The sequence below is a fragment of the Colobus angolensis genome, unplaced genomic scaffold (genome assembly GCF_000951035.1).
Source record: "Colobus angolensis palliatus isolate OR3802 unplaced genomic scaffold, Cang.pa_1.0 Scaffold253, whole genome shotgun sequence".
NCBI lineage: Eukaryota > Metazoa > Chordata > Mammalia > Primates > Cercopithecidae > Colobus > Colobus angolensis.
Window position 1 is genome coordinate 3,959,455 of NW_012115744.1, and position 15,857 is coordinate 3,975,311.

At 45.3% G+C, this 15,857-nt stretch overlaps 1 protein-coding gene across 1 annotated transcript in view; it reads right to left on the bottom strand.

Annotated features, from left to right (window-relative positions):
- PKD1L1 (polycystic kidney disease 1 like 1) overlaps nt 1–15,857 on the bottom strand; it is a 182,873-nt gene that overhangs the window by 126,310 nt on the left and 40,706 nt on the right. Inside the window, 4 exon segments of the mRNA XM_011946807.1 lie at nt 10,253–10,385; nt 12,245–12,484; nt 13,018–13,186; nt 13,724–13,843. Of these exon segments, the coding sequence (XP_011802197.1) occupies nt 10,253–10,385; nt 12,245–12,484; nt 13,018–13,186; nt 13,724–13,843 (662 nt within the window).

Genomic DNA, 15,857 nt, shown 5'->3' on the forward strand with positions numbered 1-15,857 from the left:
AAAAAAAAAAAAAAAAAATTCGGAAAGGGAAAAACCTGGAGGCAGCTAAGAAATGGGATTTTAAGAAATCTTGGTGCTCATTACAAATGAAAGTTTATGGGCTACCCTCTTTGGGTCTCCTCCCATTGTATAAGAGCTCTGTTTTCACTCTATCAAATCTTGCAACTGCACTCTCCTCTGGTCCGTGTTTGTTCTGGCTTGAGCTGTTTTCGCTCGCCCTCCATCGCTGCAGTTTGCCACAGTTGCAGATCCGCTGCTGACTTCCATCCCTCCAGATCTGGCAGGTGTCAGCTGTGCTCCTGATCCATGGAGGCAGCCATTGCCTCTCCTGATTGGGCTAGAAGCTTGCCATTGTTCCTGCAGGGTTAAGTGCCCGGGTTCGTCCTAATCGAGCTGAACACTAGTCACTGGGTTCCACGGGCTAACAGTCACCGCATGGCCCAAGATTCCATTCCTTGGAATCTGTGAGGCCAGGAACCCCAGGTCAGAGAACACATGGCTTTCCACCATCTTGGAAGCGGGCCGCCGCCATCTTGGAAGTGGCCTCGCTACCATCTTGTGACCTCTGGGAGCAGAGATCCCCGGTAACATTTGGCGACCACGAAGGGACCTCCAAAGTGGTAATATTGGACCATTTTCGCTTGCTATTCTGCCCTATCCTTCCTTAGAATTGGAGGAAAATACTGGGCACCTATCGGCCAGTTAAAAATGATTAGCGTGGCCGCTGGACTTAAGACTCAGGTGTGGCCGGGCGCGGTGGCTCAAGCCTGTAATCCCAGCACTTTGGGAGGCCGAGACGGGCGGATCACAAGGTCAGGGGAGGCGCAGAGCGGGGGGTTGCAGTGAGCTGAGCGTCTCTACTAAAAAATACAAAAAACTAGCCGGGCGAGGTGGCGGGCGCCTGTAGTCCCAGCTACTTGGGAGGCTGAGGCAGGAGAATGGCGTAAACCTGGGAGGCGGAGCTTGCAGTGAGCTGAGATCTGGCCACTGCACTCCAGCCTGGGCGACAGAGTGAGACTCCGTCTCAAAAAAAAAGACTCAGGTGTGAGGCTGTCTGGGGAAGGGCTTTCTAACAACCCCCAACCCTTCTGGGTTGGGAGCCTTCATCTGCCTAGAACCAGCTTTTGCTTTCAATTTTCCTGGAGAAGCCGAGGGCCGACTAGAGGCAGAAAGCTGTGGTCCCAAACTCCCAGCATTAGCTGGTTGAGATCATGGCGCAGCCAGAAGTCTCTATTCAACAGTCGCCCATGCGTGCTCCCCTACCTTTCCTTCTCACTCATACCTCCTGGGTCCCCACCACGACTTTCTTGAAAGTGTAGCCCCAAAATTCTCCTTATCTCTGAGTCTACTTCCTCTGATCCCTGCCTCCTAGGTACTAACGGTTCAGACTTTCATTTCCTCTAGCAAGTTGTATCCCCAAAGGGATCTAAGGAAGCTCTACGCTGCATCCTTTGGCAACTAGGCTATAAACCCAGGGAGTCTTGTCCCTAGTGTCCCTCCCGATTTAGGTATACAGCTCTCGACATGAGCAGTTATGTGGGACCCATTCCCCCCACCACCCCTGCCAGGGCCCCAAGTTTGTAATGGCTAAGAGAAGGAGAGAGAGAGAGAGAGACAGAGAGGAGAGAGAGAGAGAGGAGAAAAAGCGAATGGAAGAGAGAAATAAAGAGAAAGCTAGAAATAGTAAAAAAACAGTGTTCCCTATTCCTTTAAAAGCAAGGGTAAATTTAGAACCTGTAATTGATAATTGAAGGTCTTCTCCCTTGACTTGTAACACTCCAATACTACCTTGTTGTCAGTGTAAACAAGGGCGTAGCCTGAAAATAGACCACTGACAACCTGTAGCCTTCCTATCAAAAATCCTTAACCAGTAACCCACGGATGGGCCAAATGCATTCAGTTGGTAGCGGCAACTGCTTTGCTAAAAGTAGAAAAATAACCTTTAGAGGAAACCTCATTGTGAGCACACATCACCAGTTCAGAATTATTCTAAGTCAAAAAAAGCAAAAAGTAGCTTACTAACTCAAAAATCTTAAAGTATGGGGCTGGTCTGTTAGAAAAAAGTAATTTAACACTCACCACTGATAATTCTCTTAACCCAGCAGATTTCCTTACAGGGGATTTAAATCTTAATTACCATACAAAAGTCAGACCAGACCTAGGAGGAACTCCCTTCAGGACAGGAGGATAGACGGTTCCTCCCAGGTGATGAGAAAAAACCACAATGGGTATTCAGTAATTGATAGGAGACTCTTTTGGAAGCAGAGTTAGAAAAATTGCCTAATAATTGGTCTCTTAAAACTTGGGAGCTGTTTGCACTCAGCAAAGCCTTAAAGTACCTACAGAATCAAAAAGACTATCTCAATCCTGCCTCAAAATGTTACCTAGGCTCTCTCTGAAATGAACTTGCATGAGAACTGTTTATGAGAATGCATGTTGATGGGGCAGCTGGGTTGTTATGAGATACTCAGGAACCCAGCCCAGCTCTAGGACTCAGCCCTGAGCACAAAGGCAATGTTGGACATGCTGGTAAAGGACCATTAGGATCCAGCAGCCCAGACCCCTTTCTTCATGGTCAAGAGATGCGGGAAAAGGGGTGCAGGACTGCTACATCCGTGAGCGTAACTAATCGGATAAGCAGAGGTCCATAGGTGGTTACCCACCCTGGAAAGGAATAAGCATTAGGACCATAGAGGACGCTCTAAGACTAATGCTCATCGGAAAATGACTAGGGGTTCTGGCATCCCTGTGTTCTTTTTTCAGATGGGAAATGTTCCCCCCAAGGCAAAAACGCCCCTAAGATGTATTCTGGAGAAGTGGGACCAATTTAACCCTCACATGCTAAGAAAGAAATGACTTATATTCTTCTGCAGTACTACCTGGTCACCATATCCTCTTCAAGGGGGAGAAACCTGGCCTCCTGAGGGGCGGATAAATTATAACATCATCTTACAGCTAGACCTCTTTTGTAGAAAAGAAGGCAAATGGAGTGAAGTGCCATATGTACAAACTTTCTTTTCATTAAGCGACAACTCGCAATTATGTAAAAATTGTGATTTATGCCCTACGGAAAGCCTTCAGAGTCTACCTCCCTAACCCAGCATCCCCCCAACTCCTTCCCCAACTAATAAGGATCCTGCTTCAACCCAAACGGTCCAGAAGGAGATAGACAAAGGGGTAAACAATGAACCAAAGAGTGCCAGTATTCCCCGATTATGCCCCCTCCAAGCAGTGGGAGGAGGAAAATTTGGCCCAGCCAGAGAGCATGTACCTTTTTCTCTCTCAGACTTGAAGCAAATTAAAAATAGACCTAGGCAAATTCTCAGATAACCCTGATGGCTATATTGATGTTTTACAAGGGTTAGGACAATCCTTTGATCTGACATAGAGAGATATAATGTTACTGCTAAATCAGACACTAGCCCCAAATGAGAGAAGTGCTACCATAACTGCAGCCCCAGAGTCTGGCGATCTCTGGTATCTAAGTCAGGTCAATGATACGATGATAACATAGGAAAGAACAATTCCCCACAGGCCAGCAGGCAGTTCCCAGTGTAGACCCTCACTGAGACACAGAATCAGGACATGGAGATTGGTGTCGCAGACATTTGCTAACTTGTGTGCTAGAAGGACTAAGGAAAACTAGGAATAAGTCTATGAATTATTCAATGATATCCACTGTAACACAGGGAAAGGAAGAAAATCCTACTGCCTTTCTGGAGAGACTAAGGGAGGCATTGAGGAAGCATACCTCTCTGTCACCTGACTCTACTGAAGGTCAACTAATCTTAAAGGATAAGTTTATCACTCGGTCAGCTGCAGACATTAGAAAGAAAACTTAAAAAGTCCGCCTTAGGCCCGGAGCAAAACTTAGAAACCCTATTAAACTTGGCAACCTTGGTTTTTTGTAATAGAGAGCAGAAGGAGCAGGCGGAACGGGACAAACGGGATAAAAAAAGGCCACTGCTTTAGTCATGAACCTCAGGCAAGCAGACCTTGGAGGCTCTGGAAAAGGGAAAATCTGGGCAAATCGAATGCCTAATAGGGCTTGCTTTCTGTGTGGTCTACAAGGACACTTTAAAATGATTGTCCAGATAGAAATACGCCGCCCCCTGGTCTATGCCCCTTATGTCAAGGGAATCACTGGAGGGCCCACTGCCCCAGGGGATGAAGGTCCTCTGAGTCAGAAGCCACTAACCAGATGATCCAGCAGCAGGATTGAGGGTGCCCAAGGCAAGTGCCAGCCCATGCCATCACCCTCACAGAGTCCTAGGTATGCTTGACCATTGAGGGCCAGGAAGTTAACTGTCTCCTGGACACTGGCACGGCCTTCTCAGTCTTACTCTCCTGTCCCGGACAACTGTCCTCCAGATCTGTCGCTATCGGAGGGGTCCTAGGACAGCCAGTCACTAGATACTTCTCCCAGACACTGAGCTGTGACTGGGGAACTTTACTCTTTTCACATGCTTTTCTAATTATGCCTGAAAGCCCCACTCCTTTGTTAGGGAGAGACATTCTAGCAAAAGCAGAGGCCATTATACACCTGAACACAGGAGAAGGAACACCCGTTTGTTGTCCCCTGCTTGAGGATCCTGAAGTCTGGGCAACAGAAGGACAATATGGATGAGCAAAGAATGCCTGTCCTGTTCAAGTTAAACTAAAGGATTCCACCTCCTTTTCCTACCAAAGGCGGTACCCTCTTAGACCCGAGGCCCAACAAGGAATCCAAAAGATTGTTAAGGACCTAAAAGCCCAAGGCCTAGTAAAACCACGCAATAGCCCCTTCAATACTCCAGTTTTAAGAGTACAGAAACCCAATGGACAGTGGAGGTTAGTGCAAGATCTCGGGATTATCAATGAGGCCGTTGTCCCTCTATATCCAGCTGTATCCAACCCTTATACTCTGCTTTCCCAAATACCAGAGGAAGCAGAGTGGTTTACAGTCCTGAACCTTAAGGATGTCTTTTTCTGCATCCGTGTATATCCTGACTCTCAATTCTTGTTTGCCTTTGAAGATCCTTTGAACCTAACGTCTCAACTCACCTGGACTGTTTTACCCCAAGGGTTCAGGGATAGCCCTCATCTGTTTGGCTAGGCATTAGCCAAGACTTGAGCCAGTTCTCATACCTGGACACTCTTGTCCTTTGGTACGTGGATGATTTACTTCTAGCCGCCCATTCAGAAACCTTGTGCCGTCAAGCCACCCAAGTGCTCTTAAGTTTCCTCATCACCTGTGGCTACAAGGTTTCCAAACCAAAGGCTCAGCTCTGCTCACAGCAGGTTAAATACTTAGGGCTAAAATTATCCAAAGGCACCAGGGCCCTCAGTGAGGAACATTCCAGCCTATACTGGCTTATCCTCATCCCAAAACCCTAAAGCAACTAAGAGGGTTCCTTGGCGTAACAGGTTTCTGCTGAATATGGATTCCCACGTATGCAGAAATAGCCAGACCATTACATACACTAATTAAGGAAACTCAGAAAGCCAATACCCATTTAGTAAGATGGACACCTGAAGCAGAAGTGGCTTTCCAGGCCCTAAAGACGGCCCTAACCCAAGCCCTAGTGTTAAACTTGCCAACGGGGCAAGACTTTTCTTTATATGTCACAGAAAAAGACAAGAATAGCTCTAGGAGTCCTTACACAGGTCCGAGGGATGAGCTTGCAACCCATGGCATACCTGAGTAAGGAAATTGATGTAGTGGCAAAGGGTTGGCCTCATTGTTTATGGGTAGTGGCAGCAGTAGCAGTCTTAGTATCTGAAGCAGTTAAAATAATACAGGGAAGACATCTTACTGTGTGGAATCTCATGATGTGAACAGCATACTCAATGCTAAAGGAGACTTGTGGCTGTCAGACAACCACGAGGAAAGTAACTAAAATCATAAATCCCCATGGCCCTCCCTTGTCATATTTTTCTCTTTACTGTTCTCTTACCCCCTTTCACTCTCACTGCACCCCCTCCATGCCACTGTACTACCAGTAGCTCCCCTTACCAAGACTTTTTATGGAGAATGCGGCTTCTTGGAAATATTGATGCCCCATTGTATAGGAGTTTAAGGGAAACCCCACCTTCACCACCCACACCCATATGCCCCGCAACTGCTATAACTCTGCCACTCTTTGCATGCATGCAAATACTCATTATTGGACAGGGAAAATGATTAATCCTAGTTGTTCTGGAGGACTTGGAGCCACTGTCTGCTGGATTTACTTCACCCATACCAGTATGTCTGGTGGGGGTGGAGTTCAAGATCAGGCAAGAGAAAAACACATAAAGGAAGTAATCTCTCAACTGACCCTGGTACATAGTACCCCTAGATCCTACAAAGGAATAGATCTCTCAAAACTACATGAAACCCTCTGTACCCATACTCGCCTGGTAAGCCTATTTAATACCACCCTCACTGGGGTCCATGAGGTCTAGGCCCAAAACCTTACTAACTGTTGGATGTGCCTCCCCCTGCACTTTAGGCCATACATTTCAATCCCTGTACCTGAACAATGGAACAACTTCAGCACAGAAATAAACACCACTTCTGTTTTAGTAGGACCTCTTGTTTCCAATCTGGAAATAACTCATACCTCAAACCTCACCTGCATAAAATTTAGCGATACTATAGACACAACCAACTCCCAATGCATCAGGTGGGTAACTCCTCCCACACAAATAGTCAGCCTACCCTCAGGAATATTTTTTTTCTGTGGTACCTCAGCCTATCATTGTTTGAATGGCTCTTCAGAATATATGTGCTTCCTCTCGTTCTTAGTGCCCCCTATGACCATTTACACTGAACAAGATTTATACAAATATGTCATAACTAAGCCCTGCAACAAAAAAATACCCATTCTTCCTTTTGTTATCAGACTAGGAGTGCTAGGTGGACTAGGTACTGGCATTGGCGGTATCACAACCTCTACTCAGTTCTACTACAAACTCTCTCAAGAACTAAATGGTAACATGGAACGGGTTGCCAACTCCCTGGTCACCTTGCAAGATCAACTTAACTCCCTAGCAGCAGTAGGCCTTCAAAATCAAAGAGCTTTAGACTTGCTAACTGCTGAAAGAGGTGGAACCTGTTGATTTTTAGGGGAAGAATGCTGTTATTCTGTTAATCAATCTGGAATCGTCACCAAGAAAGTTAAAGAAATTTGAGATTGAATACAACGTAGAGCAGAGGAGCTTCAAAACACTGGACCCTGGGGCCTCCTCAGCCAATGGATGCCCTAGATTCTCCCATTAGGACCTCTTGCAGCTGTAATATTGTTACTCCTCTTTGGACCCTGTATCTTTAACCTTCTTGTTAAGTTTGCCTCTTCCAGAATTGAAGCTGTAAAGCTATCAATTGTTCTTCAAATGGAGCCCCAGATGCAGTCCGTGACTAAGATCTACTGTGGATCCCTGGACCAGCCTGCTAGCCCATGCTCCAATGTTAATGACACTGAAGGCACCCCTCCCAAGGAAATCTCAACTGCACAACCCCTACTATGCTCCAGTTCAGCAGGAAGGAGTTAGAACGGTCGTCAGCCAGCCTCCCCAACAGCACTTGGGTTTTCCTGTTGAGAGGGGTAACTGAGAGACAGGACTAGCTGGATATCCTAGGCTGACTAAGAATCCCTAAGCCTAGCTGGGAAGGTGACTGCAACCACCTTTAAACATGGGGCTTGCAACTTAGCTCACACCTGACCAATCAGGTAGTAAAGAGAGTTCACTAAAGGTAAAGAAATAGCCAATCATCTATTGCCTGAGAGCACAGTGGGAGGGACAGTGATTGGGATATAAACCCAGGGATTTGAGCTGGCAAGGGCTACCTTCCTTGGGTTCCCTCCCTTTGTATGGGAGCTCTGTTTTCACTCTATTAAATCTTGCAACAGCAAAAAAAAAAAAAAAGAAAAAAGAAAGGTTACTTTCGACATTATTTAAGTGACTTTAGTTATCATTAAAATTACTTTTCAATTACTTTTTATTGTTTCTATTCTGAATATGATATCACTCTAAGATTTGTCACAAAACTGCCCAGACTTATATGGGTTATAGCAAATTTTAATACTAGGATGCCAATGTTTAGCTCATTCATAATAATAAACATTAAAAAATATGAAATGCCTAGTGAGAGTGAGAGTTGGTCCCTCGGTGCCAACACATGTGAGCAGCTACAAGAACATCTCTAGGCTTGTCAAGATTCCGGGAAAGGCATTGTGTCCTTCAATTCTATAACTTGTAGTAATTATTCCTGTGAAAAGGCCATACACTTGCAGAACAATGTACAGACAGTGTAATTGCCAAGTTATTTGTAGTGATAGAAAACTGGAAGCTTAGCCAGGCACAGTGGCTCACCGCACATTGGGAGGGAGGCCAAGGCGGGCAGATTGTCTGAGGTCAGAAGTTCAAGACCAGCCTGACCAACATGGCAAAACCCTGTCTCTACTAAAAATACAAAATTAGCCAGCTGTGGTGGGGGGCACCTGTAATCCCGGCTACTTGAGAGGCTGAGGCAGGAGAATTGCTTGAACCCAGGAGGTGGAGGTTGCAGTGAGCTGAGATCATGCCACTGCACTCCAGCCTGGGCAACAAGAGCAAAACTCCATCTCAAATAATAATAATAATAGTAATAATAATAATAAGAAGAAGAAGAAGAAAGAAAACTGGAAACAACAAATTATCCAACCAGAGGACATTATAAAATGATGTATAATTCATATACATAAGATTTAACATTAGGACACCATTAAAATCATGCAATCGAAAGGCTGCTTAATAACAAAAGAAAATGCTCACACTGCAACCCAGGTTTGTGACAAACACATATACCACATATAAAAAGCCTTAGAAAAATACTGAAAATAAACACAGCAGACAAAAGTGGCTATTGCCTACTGCCTGGATTTCAGATGATTTCATTTTTTTTCCCTTATACTTTTGGAAAACACGTAAAATAAAAAATGACTGGGCAGGGTCCTTCAGGTCTGTAATCCCAGAACTTTGGGAGGCCAAGGCAGGTGGGTCACTTGAGGCCAGGAGTTTGAGACCAGCCTGGCCAATATGGCAAAACCCGTCTCTACTAAAAAGATAAACATTAGCTAGGCATGGTGGTGCACACCTGTAATCCCAACTACTTGGGAGACTGAGGCAGGAGAATCACTTGAAGCCAGGAGGCAGAGGTTATAGTGAGCCGAGATCATGTCACTGCATTCCAACCTGGGCAACAGAGTCCCCCTGCTTCCCACCAAAAAAAAAAAAAGAAAAAATGAAATTATCAATATTGTTTTCTGTGTTTTACAGATAAGAAAATAAAAATAAAAATGTTTTACAGATGAAAAACTCAAGAAAACCACTCTGTCCCGTATCCTAACAGCAGAGTCAGGACAGGAGCCAGAGCTCTCCTGCCTGGAGTCTGTGCTTTTTTCCTGCTGTGCCTTTTGCTTTAGTCCCTTTGTTGTTTGGGTCCATCTCTCACACCCAGAGAACACGTTCCCCCAGCACGCAGACCTCCTCAACAGTGTAGGTGCTCACTGGTCTAAAGGTGGGCAGGGGTCTTGCCTGTGTGAGGGCCAGGACCCTCTCCAGAATGCCCTGGGCACTTGGTCTCTGCATGCTGATCTCCACCAGCACCCTCTGGGGGCTGACCTCTTGGGGTCAGATGCCATAGAAAGCATTTTAGCAAATGCAGCTCAGTCACAGATTTTAATTCCCATGTGTCATTTGAGCACCTTTGCCCTGAAAAGGAAAATTTGCTCTAAATCACAGGCCTCAAAGGAATTAAAGAAATAAAAAAGCAATCCTATTTTTTCTAACCCAGAATAGGTGTTCAACAGATAACCGGTCATGTCCTTTCATTTTGGTGTTATATATATTCAAATGTTTCATTCTCCTGAAAATGCTGGTTCTTAGCACAATCCAAAAAAAAAAAAAAAAAGAAAGAAAGAAAAGAAAAAAGAAAAGAAAAAAGCTCCTTAAAGTGAGCTGTGCTGAATGCCAGAGTAATGCAGGCGAATAAAGAACTTATTCATACGCCAGACCCCAAAAACAACGCCGTCTCCTCCTGTCCAGACTGGGGTAGCCCTCCCTCCCCCGAGGGCCCAGGTCACCCACTCTGAAGCCCTTATAGGTGCTCCTTTGTGTAAATTGCAGCAGGATAAACTGGACAAAGCGTCGCTTCATTCCCCAAACTCTCACCACTCCAAACAGTGGTCCCAACTCAGAGGGAGGCTGAAAAAAGGCTGCTGGAGGATTTCCCAGACTTGGAGCCTACCTGAACTTTCTCAGGCCCCATGTTCTTAACCAAGGGTGGCTGGCAGGGCTTGCACCCGATGAAAAGTTGCTTTCTTAGGGTGGAGGCACTGATGTTATTGAAGGCAAGGACCTCCACTGTAAATTCTCCTTCCCTAGGAGGATGGAAAGCATGGAAATTAACAGATTTATGTTGATGAACGTCAGGCTTTCATTCTCTTCATACCCACCCCTATCTGCAGAATTATAGTATTTGACAGCAAGTCATCCCAATGAATAAGAACAGAAGAGGCAAGGGTCACAAGACTGATTTCCACAGAGGTCTTTCATCAACTAACCAACAGACTGGCTCCCCAGCTTGCCTGGGCCAGGCCAAGGACCAAACTCCCAGACTGATGTCACATGCTGTATTCATCCAGGTGAGGGGCGTGTTGCTTCCTTCTTTGGGCAACCATCCCCACAGCCGTGACCTGGCCCCCTCTTGACAACAGAGCAGATCTATATATTTTCCCTGTGTGATGGGTACCCTAACCCACAACTAGGGGGTTCTCTGGGGATGGTCTTCCTGTTCTATTTCTGCTCCATGGATCAGGTTTCCTGACCAATTTCTTAGAGTCCTACAAACTCAGGAAGGACAGGATAGATCCATAGCCCGTCTCAGGGGAAGGGAAGCGGGTCATAGTTGTGGAGGGATTCAGGACAGTTGGAGGTGAGAGCTGGGTAGCTCCTGACCCAGCAGGTGGTGCTTTACTAAGGAAATACATGGTTATTTTGCAAACATTGCAACATGGATAATTACTTAAGACTTCTGAATTTGAAACAGAAAAATATTCCCATCAGAAAATTGCAAATTTGAGTTTGCAAGGACCAAAATATCACTTGCCATCCTGGAGCTCCAGCAAGAAAGGTAGGGCCTACTGATAAGAATGAAGACTGGATGGTTGTCTCAGGTTGTCGGAGAGCCCAGGGCACACTCTAGAGATGACAGTGGAGGCACCGAATAAACCATGTCACTTCCACAGGGCACAAAAGGACTCCTGGAGCTACGAGTACACCACAAGGTACCTAGGCCACCATGTGCTCCACTGAGCATGCACCAATCTACAAGCCACTATTACTCAATGCTTTCCTCATGTGAAAATCTATTTCTGATGAAAAAGTCCTGAATCCATAGTTAGTGATGGGGCCATTCAGTCCCCACCAAAGCGTGGAGAGGCTGCAGTGTGGATTCTCGTGGAAATCCTGCATTGGAGGAAGTTTGCAATCTTTCCCTGATGCCACTGCCTACATGAACCTGATTTTCTGGATACTTCCGCACACTTTGATATTTCCCTATAGCAGCATAAAATTTTGATGCCAGCCTGAGGCTCAGCCTTGGCCATGCATGTCTCCCCACTGAAAGGATTCGACCCACTTGGGTCCTAGAACTCACTCACCCTAGAGGCTTGGTTGGGAATGAGTGACTCAGCCAGTCTGCACCTTATCATAGCTCCATGATGCTTTGTCCCAGGTACACAGTAGGCACTCAGTAAATGCCGAGTTAAAGGACAGAGTTCATGCTCTTCCATATGACATCAAGGCCCTTCACAATCTGCCAACCTACACTCATCTCACCCATCTATATACGTCTTGCCAGTCACTCCAAACATCTCCTGTTAGCACCTCACCTAGCACCTTTGCCCAGGCCCTTGTCTCTGTTTGGGATCCTCTCTCCCATTTCCCTTTGTCAAACTCCTACTCAAGGTATAAGTTTCAGTGAGCCATCTCCACCACATCACAGGCCTCCTTTGCAGCCACAGCCCCTGTGCTGAAAGCATCTCTTTCCTCTTTGTCTTTCCCCTGGACTAGGAGATCCTTGAGAGGCATGGACAGGTCTTATTTGTCTCTGTGTAATCATCCATCACGTATGCTGACTGACAGGCAAGTCTCTATGTGGAACCCAACGGCTGATGCCTTAAGACTCTGATTCCCGCGCTGTCTGTAGAGAGCACTCTGCTGCCTTGCAGCGGCTCACCTACTATAGACGTGGCTGCTGGAGCTGCTCCCCAGGCTGACGGTGCCGTCCCCAAAGTCCCACAGGTAGGCAACATCGGTGCCAAAGTTGATCCGGCACTCAAAGGCCACACTGGCATTTACCAGAGCTGAGGAGGGGGACATGAGCCGATTGGCCACAATTTTCTTCTGCACCCTGATGACGTGGGGCTCAGAGACCACACTGCTGATCCTGTTGGAAGCCTTAACCATCACACGATACCTGCAGGATGGGGAAAGGAGGGCAGGGAAGGCAGATGGCAAGACAAGAACAGGGTCAGATCGAGAGAAACCGTCTGCTATACTTCAAGAGGAAGGCAGGGGAGGGGGAAGCAGCATTTAATTTGTAAGAACTACCAAAGTATCCAGTGATTTTCATCTTATTGAGGAGAAGGGGGTTGATATTTTTGACTACCCCCTCTTCATTATTTAATTCACTTCTCAAAGCAGTAGGGGTAAGCATCATTGCCCTTTCTTAGATGAGGAATTTCTTAGGTCATATGGGTGGCTGAGATAGAATTCGAACCTAGAACTGTCTGCTTCAAAGCCCTACACCATTTCCCTTAGTTCAAGCTGAAGAGAAATGAACTAAATCTTCCCCTAAATCTTGAGTTTGCTTCACAGAAGGCCCTAGGCGCCCATTGTAATACAAATGCAACAGCCATAAGATGCTTTCAGTAGCGGCATGGTGATCCTCAGACTGAGTATAGGCTGCGGTACAAACAGCTACTCAGCAGGACTGCTACTTTTACTGACCATTGGGGGATGCTGAGTCTTTTTTTAATGCTTCTGGAAGTTGTCCTCACTGGTGGATCCTCTCCAAAATACCACTCAAATTCCAGGGGTATTGTCTCCTTGGTAACAGCTGTAAATGTAATGTCTGTGTCTGTGGCAAACACAGTTCCATTTGTATAGACAGAGACGGCTGTGGCAAAAGAAAGGAAGGCGTAGCTATGTCAACATAGGAGGGCTGGAATCTCCAGAGAAACTAGTACCTCTACTTTCCCACTTGGTCATGGGCTTGAGTGATGGTGAGGAAGCTCTGATACACATGCAGGTTGGAGGCAAGGATGCAGCTATGGGCACACGGTAGGCAGTGCTGGCCCTGGTTCAAAGGCCCCAAAGTGCTTGCACAGGAGGAGCTCCTAAGGCCATAGGGCCAAGTCCTCTTGGGAGTCTGCTAGAAAGGGTGTGGCACATGGAGCTGGCAGATAATAGTCCTGATAACCCACCTTCCCATTCCTTCAGATGGGAGTCTTAATGCCTGTGGTTTCAGAAAAGTCCCAGAACAAACAGCAGATGAACAAAGAACCTGTGCAAGGACAAATGGGGCTCTTGGGCAGAGCTGATAACAAAACCTGGTGCTGCCTACGGCTTTCCTAATCCCACCTGACCGCGCGAGGGAGATTTTTGTTAAGTGAGGGAGGTTTTTGTTAAATCTGGAATTAAAACAAAGACATACATTGCATCCTATACCAGACAGTCATGCTGTGCCAAGCCTGGCTGTCACCCACTTGAGTCTGAGAAATAAAGGACACGTTATATGAAGGAATAGATGGAAAATGATGTATAACAACAGTGCCTAAAATGAGAAAAAAAAAAGAAGAGAAAAAGTCTTAAAATTAATTCACTTTTATCACGCAACACACAGTCAGTATTTTTCATTTTTAACTTTCCCTCTTTGAATCTCAATAAATTTCAAAATTCTAAGCGTGTGCTCTGAAATCAGACATACCTGGGAAACATAAACTTAATCACAGAATTTCTGTCATTAAAATTTTCTTTGTATATTTTCTCTATTTGAGAACTCCCTACATGGTATTAAATATGTTAATTCCTTTGAAATATGTCAATTACTTTGATAGATGGCCTTGTTTTTAAAGTATTTCTCAATGTGTACACTAAGTAGTCTTCACTTCACAGGAGTTCTTAAATAGAGGTCTAAAGATAAGCCTCATGCATTTAAGTCCTATAAGATGTAAGATTGTGTATATATGTATATATACATGTACACACACCATACACATATCACACAAATAGCATATACACACATACATACCATATACACACTATACACAGCATATGCACCATACATATATGCACCACATGTACATACATACCACACATACCCCCTACATACATACCACACATGCATGTACATATGTATGTGCATACATACGGAGGTGGATACCAAACACTGAATCAGATTCTGAAAGAGTACTGTGATGTCTAGGAAGATTTAGAGCAACTTATTTATCATAAAAGGATATTAAGACAGGAGGGTTACTTGGCCGGTCATGGTGGCTCACGCCTGTAATCCCAGCACTTTGGGAGGCCGAGGCAGTCAGATCACGAGGTCAGGAGATCGAAACCATCCTGGCTAACATGGCGAAACTCAGTCTCTACCAAAAATACAAAAAATTAGCTGGGCATGGTGGCAGGCACCTGTAGTCCCAGCTACTTGAGAGGCTGAGGCAGGAGAATGGCGTGAACCTGGGAGGCGGAGCTCGCAGTGAGCCGAGATCACGCCACTGCACTCCAGCCTGGGCGACAGAGCAAGACTCTGTCTCAAAAAAAAAAAAAAAAAAGGAGAAAGGAGGGTTATTTATTATTACTACTGTTCTTCTCTTTATAAAGAGAAAATATTTGTTTATAACAGAGATAAAGTGGAATGAATATTCTGTCCATCAATGCATCAGAGTTTTTGAAAAATAAATATCATATGACTAAAAATAGATATCATATGATAAATAAATATCACATGGTCTCATTAACTATGTCTGAAAATTAATTCTGAGCTCAATCTGATAATCAAAAGTATTAAAGAAAAAGATACAGTTTACAGATTTGCACAAGAATACCCTATTATGAATCTGTAGGGCTGGATGCAAACTTGGACCTTCCTATTCTAAATCCTGGCAGGGAACCACTGGAGATTTACAAGAATTGTGCTCTTGCACTAGCTAGACGTGCTGCTTATTTATTCAGGGTTAGATAAGACAAGTCAATATGAATGACCGACTGGCTAGTTAGGGTATGCAAACAGGTTAAAAAAATCCTTCCATATGTATGTCATAACTTCTTGGATGGAGAGTTTCTCACTAGTCTAATTGTAAACAGGTACAGCCACTGTGTGGAACAGTTGGAAAGAATTCTTACATGGATGAGTTCACTGGGACTCATCCCTCCATTGGATCTCCCTTTCTCCTGTTTCTGGGAAATGTGACCCCATCATCCCATCCACATAGGCTGCACTTTGGGAGTGCCACTGGCTGGCTCCCCATTTGCTCTGTTGTAAAGTGTAGGGACTCTTTTCTCTACAGTAATTGGCTGGAGTTCCCCATTTCCACCCCCACTGACCTCTGAGTTTCCGGCCCCTCCCTCTACAAAACTGACATGAAGGGATTATCTCCCTTATAGGTAGCTGTGCGGATAAAGTAGGGTGACACGAGTGAGGTATTAGCAGTGGATAAGGTGGAATGGATATTTTGTCTTTCATCAATGCATCAGTGTGCACCTGGCACACTCAGCGAGTACTGGATTCTTTCTCAGTTCTGTGTTTAGCTCAAGGCCATGCTGTCTGACCAAAATGTCCC